Here is a 7,835-nt window from a genome sequence, read left to right as displayed (position 1 = left end):
TTGATAAAATGAAACTGGACAATGGAATATAATCATGAGAATTCTTCTGAACCATTCAAAAGTGGTGATAATATAAAGGAAAAGATGTCAACCGGATTAGCAGGTTATATTTTATGGAATCTTTGACCTATCATTATGATAGTTGTTCTACAAAACTAGGATGAGCAGATGCTACTACCACTTTGTAATCTTTAACTCATAAGGTGTAACCATGTTTTATCTTATCCCCTATGTTCTTCAAAATCTTTAGAGATATCTAAAGATAAAATTGCCAATTATATCCACAGTTCTATCTCTTATTTCCATCCTTTGATATGAACATTATGGATTAATAACACTGTTGATTAAGTAGTTTTGCTGTTCTAGACAGATGTTTTGGCTCATCATCATCTACATCCTAGCCTGATGAAGCAGAACAGCATGTTCTTCATGCTGAGCTTATATCTAGATTGGCCTATTATCTTCTTACACAATTAAAACACATATATATACACACATACATTTTACCTTATAGGGAGTGACCTGAAGGAGTCAATTGACATTTGCTGTGAAATAAATAAATTAGAATGATTATTGAAGTTAATAAATCTCCCTGGTAAATTTAACCCTTTGTATTACAGGGCTTCTCTCTCTTTTCCTTCCTTGACCCCTTACTTCTTCCCCCTAGTTCATTCATTTTTTTCATTGTGGCAGGGAGAAAGGGAGAGAAGGTATGCATTCGTATGCAGTATAATTTTGTGTGCAACAATAGTTTGTGTGTGATAATAGTTGGTATATCCAGATGGGCTGAGTTATTTTTTATTGGGAAACTTAATTTATAAGCACTGTATTTAGCTATTTTTAATTCAATTGATGCACATTTGTGTAATATTCAATATACATTGTTTAGTCCTGATAAATAGTTTTTAGTATGGTTTCCGGCAGGGAGATTCACAACCTACAGTAATGATGGCAAACCTTTTAGGCACATAGTGCCCAAACCGGAAGATGCCCATGTACACTAGAGCACCAGAAACCCGACGACCAGCTGGCCGGCACCCATGCGTGAGTCAGAAACTCAGTGACCACCTGGCTGAGCTGGGGCAATGGCGCACATGCCCACAGAGAGGGCTCTGCATGCCACCTCTGGCATGTGTGCCATAGGTTCACCATCACGGACCTACAGGTAAACCATTCATTTGCAATTAAGTTACACATTTATTAAGGATGAGATTGCTCTGTGTGTATTCAGACACCAATGTCATGCAACTCATCATTAACCAATATAAATGTGCATGGACCATTATTGCAAATGAATGTGCATACATACTTCAACTATGAGATGGGCAGCATATAAAACTAATATATTTGTGTCTGCACTTGTTTTGTGGAATGAGGATTGTTTTAAATTCAGGGTTGTCTACATTTCAGCTAAATAGATATTCAATATTTTTTATTATTTATGCCTGTAAAACATGTGGGATGACTGTATAATATTTGAAATTTAATCCTGTGCATCTGGGTGTTATTTTCCACATCGGTGGTCAACTTGGTTATTCTCACTTCTTTTTTTTTCTTTATGGAATCAAATGCCATGACTACTAAAAAAGGAGTTTCTAATTTTATGTTATTTATTGCTTCAGAAAGGAAGAGGGCAGAATTTCCTAACATGGTATAAATAATAATGTGAGCATCAGTAGTCAACATATATACACAAGAGAATAATAAATAAAGTTACCGGAAATCATCACTGATACACCATTCACAACTTAATGCTTTTTAATTTGAAAACAGCTACACCTGAACATAAACATGTGCTGCCTAAAAACATATCTCACTCATATACAGATGTCAAATTATTTTTCTAAACAGTAGGAAAAAATGAGTAATTGTGCTTTAAAAGCAGGAAAAAAATTGCCTTTACAAATTTATAAAATGAATTTTGTAAATTCGTTCACATTAAAAATATATATCAAAATATATATCACCTTTTTATTTAAAAGTTAACATACAAAAAGCTTGGTGGAGATACACACTCCCTTTTACAATATAGTTTTCTTGTAATTCGTTCTCTTCAAGCCACTTGCAGTGGCTAATCTTATGTAAGTGTATAGCAGGAATAATAAAATCACGCACTGAGCTGGTAACTTTTAACTTTAAACTCCTTCATCACAATCAGATACAAGTATTTAATATTGCATTCTTAGACCTTCTAGAATAGAGTGTTTCTCTCACAATTAAGCTGGTTGGTTTTTCTTTGTAGATTATAAGAAACTTTAAGCTCATGTCTTTACCCATAATGGTATTATTCAACTTTTAGAAAACTGGACTGCTTTGTTTCGGTTACCTGAAGAGCTTTAATAAAATTTTAGATATTTCATTAATTTCAGATAGCGAGGTATATCCAAATTGGTCTAAGCCCAATCATTATTAAAATTTTAACTCATGTTGAGTTTTACTTGTACTTTTAAGCCATGAAACTCACAGCCACAAACATAATGGACACTTATGCTTCTGGATAGTTCAGCTGGAAGCCATCATCAGATGTTCCCTTTATATTAGTAGTTTTCACCATCCCTTTCTTTCTTTTCTTCCTGTTTTTCTTAGGCTCATCCTCAACATCATTGAATGGGATGCAATCATTTGTCTTATATTCTTGTTCCTCTATATCCAGGCCCTTCTGTGTTTGCCCACATGTAATTCTGTAAGAAATATAGGATAATAGATGCAGTTGGAGATTTAAAGTCCCAAATAGTTACAATAGATTTCTTATCCAGTTACTGACCCGTTCCATTCATACCCATTACTACTAAAGACTGGACTTCTGATGCTAGAACTCACCAAGGCAAAAGCAGAAAAACACGTGTCTAAAGCTGAAATTAATTTTATAGAAAACTGAGGCCCATTCTTAGTTTCTGCTCTCTGAAAGAACATGTGATAGAAACAGATTGGTATTTTCATATGTAGTTCTGGATTGCTTGCCAAATTCCTCACAATAGACTACTCATAGATAAGAGAATTTAACCTTGGTTGTACACTAATATGATATGCAGTCCACTATTTTCCCAGCTTTATTATATGATAGATAAAAAGAAAAAAGCTTGGAAAACAGAGTATCAAGTGAATACCTCTAGGAAACTATTTAAGAAATGTGTGTAAGTGTCATTTACTATACATACTTTTCCCAATAACTTTTCCGTAAAGCAAGTGCATATGCTATCCTGCCTGGATTAGTGACTGTTTTATTTTACTTTCTTTTGGTTTCAACTCATAACATTGATGCTATATAAAATATTAGCCTAGTCTTGCAATTACATGCCATAATCTATTTTCCACCTAATCCCTTTAACAACATAGCCAGATCCATTAGGAGCAACAAAAGTAAGGAAAAACCAGAAGCATGGCTTTTTAGCAATCATGGTGCCGTGAGACAATGTGCCTTACTGTAATATCTTTGGAATACAAACACTATTTGTAACCCAACACATTTATTGCAGTTTTATAATTCTTCAGCAATTTCTCCGGACTCCTTTCAAGATAATTTATACCAATTTAGTTCATTATTTATGGATGGCAGCAATGATAAAACACCCTAATTTTCAGCTTCTTCCGAGTAATTTAACAATCTATGTCGTACTACTGCTGCCTTACTGTTCAGCCAGGTAGTCTGTGTCATTCACTGAAACCAATCTTTGGTCTCCCAACTTGCTGGTATCTGCTAGCATCTGCAAGAGGAAAACTTTAATCAGTAGAGAAGGGAGGTTGGGAGAAAATAGAGTCAACACATGTGTGATGACAAACCCACGGGCTTCCTGAATGAGGAGAGAATATACCACACTTTATATGAAAGATCTGTCACCCAAGAAATTCTCACAATATGTGGTTTAAAACAAGGAAACAGTTGTCTACTTTAAAGCCCTTTGAAATGTTCAGGTGTGTTTAGAAAAAAAAATCACACTCAAAAGTATTAATCTAAGTCTGGGTGAGACTTAAATAGAGATTACCAATATTATTTGAAACCAAATACAAGAAAACAACTGAACATGCCAATATTTTTGAGGGAAGAGGTGTATGACTTTAAAATTATATGCTACTTTTAGCCATATGATATGTGCAGTGTCCTTTCGGGCACAAAAGTGTGTAATTCTTGGTTATTATTTATAGTGAAAGGTCAGCCTGTGGTAAGAGTAGCTTAGCACTAATGCCACTTAGATGTTTAAAAATTATTCTTCAGAGAGTTTTCTGGCTATACTAATTTTTTGTTAATATATTAGAAAGAAAGAAAATGAATGCTCTAAAGCAACAACTCTCTCAGAATACCTAGAAAAGAAAAGAAAAGTTTTAAATTATTTCATTCTATTAGTTGATTTGTTTAGCCCAATGAATCTAATGTGCGGCTTAAGAGATCTTGGTTCCTATAATGACAAGAAAAGCATCATAGTAAGACACAATTGCCCTGAATATTTTTGACATTTAGTTTGCATTTCTCAGATAAGATCATTCTCTCCATCTCCTGGTTAGAACAAGTTTTTTATCATATGCAACATAAAAAGGATTCCAGAAAGAAATGGCAAAACATCTGCCTACACTATATATAAAAATGTTTTTTTTTTCCAAAGCACTCTCGCCTTATACTTTATTTACAATCCAGAGTGTGCTCCTTTAGGTGTACCCAAGAGACTTTTATATTTGGGTGTTTTTCTTAAATAGCAGTTTCTCATGTGATATTCTAACTGCTTCATGAACTCCTTCAGGTTTCATAAACTCCTCCACATTTCAAAATGCCCTTAAACTAACATTTCAGAGGGCATTATGGATTGTGACCATAACATTTCACTTCAATATTCATAGTTAGCCACTCAACAATTCAATTTGATTACAATAAATTAAACACTGTATACCTTATGGAAAGTATGGAATTCAAATAACATATGACATTACCAACTACATGAATTTGTTAATATTGTTTTGAAGAGGCTCATGTGAGACTGTTAATCAATGCATTTTTTAAAAATTCAATACATGGATATCTCCCCCCCCCCCCCGTTCTAATTACTGATATATTTTTTCCATTCTACTTACATGAGATTGTTCCAGTAAACTTAGTTTCATCTAGCATAAAGGATGTTTTAATTTTTTAACTTACTTGTTTACTTACAAGTACATAATCAATAAATTTACTGTTACTACTACTACTGCATTATATCATAATCTAGGGGTTAGAACAATAAATGAAATCGTTACTACTACTGCTACTGCTACTACTACTATTACAGAGCACGTTTGATGTAGTGATTAAGACACCAGGGAGACTGAGAATTTTAGTCTTGTCCGAATCACAAATCCAGCTGGGTGACCTTGGGTCAGTTACTCTCTCTCAGCCCATAGAAAGAGGCAATGGTACTCCTGAAAAATTTAGCCAAGAAAGCTGTAGGGACTTGTCCAAGACTTGTCTCAGAGAATAAGACACAATTGAATGGGGAAAAGGACTGCTATAGTACTTATATTACGTGTGCTATACTATATATATATATACTGTCACTTTATTTTGGATACACACACACACACACACCATTCCAGTGATTTGGGAATCAGTGGGAACACATACATGTATGCAGGATGGAAACCAATATACCCTACTTCAACAATGTTGCCATCTAGTCATTTAGGAAGAGAAGTTTAAGTGGAACAGACAATTCCCTTTTAAGATAAGTCACAAGAAAGGATGCAGGTTAGAAACTGCCCCTTTCCATCTGTTGGGGATAGTTTTTCTTTCTTTCTTCAGAAATTATATTAGTTAAATATGTATTTAACAAATACGTTTATATTAATTAAAAACATGGAGCTATTTTGATTTAGCCTCACAAGCTAATTGCCAATTGCAAAGATATGGTGATGCTCAGTTTGTTAAACTAAAATTACTGCTATGTGAAATCACAATGGCTTGAAGCAATATAGCCATTTTAAAAAAAAATATACTTGAGAGTGCATGCATTTTACTCATGTCCCTCAGAGAAAATGAATTGCTATTTGGATTTTAAAGAAGTAGCCCCTTAAATTAAAACCCACAGGTTTATTAAACAAAAAGCAGGATTATGTCTTTTCATGGTCTGACTATTGAAAAATTGGTTACTTCTTTTTAATGTAAGAGTTCCTTAGTCTTTTAGCTGCACATAATAACTGCCTAATAATCCACAATGGTGAAGACAGTAACTGCACAGTAGTCTGAATTGTGGCCAAATATTAGGAAGAAAAGAAACACGAATCATCTGGAAATTCTATGTCTTCATATTATCTTTTTTGGCATGTTTATGAAATAACCAAGTCATATAATTTGTAATGATAATTAAAGTCAGTTAAATGTCAACTTTTCCCTTTCTATCATGTGGAAGGTTTTCCAACATATATGGAATGTACATTGCGAACATAATAACTTCTGGGCTTGTATTCCTGGAGAATGGCTGAATCCAAGCAAGTCCATACATTAAAATTAACACACGCTACACGCACTTGGTAATTAACCTGTTACCACAAGAAATGGAAAATACAATCCCATCTTGTGAGGTATGGCTCATGCCCTTCTCCCAAATAGTTACCTCAGGCACAGCTGGTGATATTACTTTTATAAATTCATTGGATGGAAGAGTAGATTCTTCTGCTAATACTTTAGATTGCTGCTGTTCATATTGTGCTGAAAAAGAACCATAATTCATTTAATATAAGTGGTTATTTATTTGAACCACAGCAATTTCAAATTAATTCCTCCACTTTCTATTTCAGAATATACATGTTATTTAATATATCTTTATCAATCTCAACTACTGATTTATTTGATACTCCAAGAGAAATGTTGGATGCCCCCCTCTCTCTGTACAGATGATATACAAAATGTTCACTATCTCTATCCACAACTCAGAATCAATACTGAAATTTGAAACTGCAAAATATAGTGAAAATGAATCGCCTTGGCTCTTAGCTATGGACTTATTATAGGTTCTCAGCTTTACATTAGCATCCTTCTGTTTGGAAACTTTCCGTATGAGATATTTGAAAACCTGATGTTTAGGACTGTCACTTACTACACATTTATAAATGGATATTTCATAGGTGGACTTTTGCATAGGGTGCCCTCTGCTGTGGAAATTAATTCTAACATCAGTGGGCACAATTCTCAATGACACAAGGCCTCTGCAAGGGAAGACATGGGCAGACTGAAGATTGTAGAGGGACAGATTGCTGTCTGCATTTGTGATCAACTGGCTTGCTCACATTTGGTTAAAAATAAAATAAAATGAGATTAAGAAGTCAGTTTTTGTGGTCGGAGACAGTTGCTGTCCTGTTTTCTTCATAGCTGTTGCTCCTTCCCATGATGAAGAAAGGCAATAAATTACACAACCAATGAAAATACATATAAAATTGCTTAAATTTATCATATAAAATATTTATATAATTAAACTATTGATTTAATTAACATAAACCAGTGCAAGAAAAATATATATGGTTGCTTTGGTTTTAGATAGCAAATACACATCAAAGTAAGTACAGTTTTCAGAATATCACACAGGACCACTGAGTCCAATTATTTTCTGTTATGGAAGGGGAAAAAAGCGAATCCCTTCTCTGAAGGTGCTTGAGATCTCTTATTCTTTTTTAAATAAGCAGATTATATATGCTGTCTCCAGGTTTTAGACAAAATCAATACTCATAGAGGTAGATGAGCAGTTTCGGTTAGAAGGAACACAGAATGAACCCTCAGAATGAACAAATCAAGGTTGTTTAATCTAGCTCACTGTGTTCTTGTTTCTTGGTCAATGTATTTTATTTTCATATTATTGACATATTTAGTTCTACTTCAG

The 7,835-nt window shown here is 33.9% G+C and overlaps 1 protein-coding gene across 7 annotated transcripts in view; it reads right to left on the bottom strand.

The window, feature by feature from the left end:
- Nucleotides 1-2,438: 2,438 nt before the first annotated feature.
- AHI1 (Abelson helper integration site 1) overlaps nucleotides 2,439-7,835 on the bottom strand; it is a 93,079-nt gene continuing 87,682 nt past the window's right edge. For 5 of the 7 annotated variants that reach the window (XM_087718419.1, XM_087718423.1, XM_087718422.1 and 2 more), the window contains 3 exons: nucleotides 6,576-6,670; nucleotides 3,631-3,704; nucleotides 2,439-2,681 (listed from right to left, as the gene is read on the bottom strand). In XM_087718419.1, coding sequence (XP_087574545.1) covers nucleotides 2,486-2,681; nucleotides 3,631-3,704; nucleotides 6,576-6,670 — 365 coding nt within the window. In that variant the 3' untranslated portion in view covers nucleotides 2,439-2,485. Of the gene's footprint in view, nucleotides 3,705-6,575; nucleotides 6,671-7,835 lie in introns of all 7 variants that reach the window. The other 2 variants (XR_015697045.1, XR_015697046.1) reach the window with 1 other exon arrangement.

The sequence above is a fragment of the Thamnophis sirtalis genome, unplaced genomic scaffold, assembly GCF_051295495.1.
Source record: "Thamnophis sirtalis isolate CommonGarterSnake01/CBP01778 unplaced genomic scaffold, rThaSir2_p1.2 scaffold_6, whole genome shotgun sequence".
Lineage (NCBI taxonomy): Eukaryota > Metazoa > Chordata > Lepidosauria > Squamata > Natricidae > Thamnophis > Thamnophis sirtalis.
The sequence above is the reverse complement of the archived record's forward strand: the minus strand, read 5'-3'. Positions and strand labels throughout refer to the sequence as shown.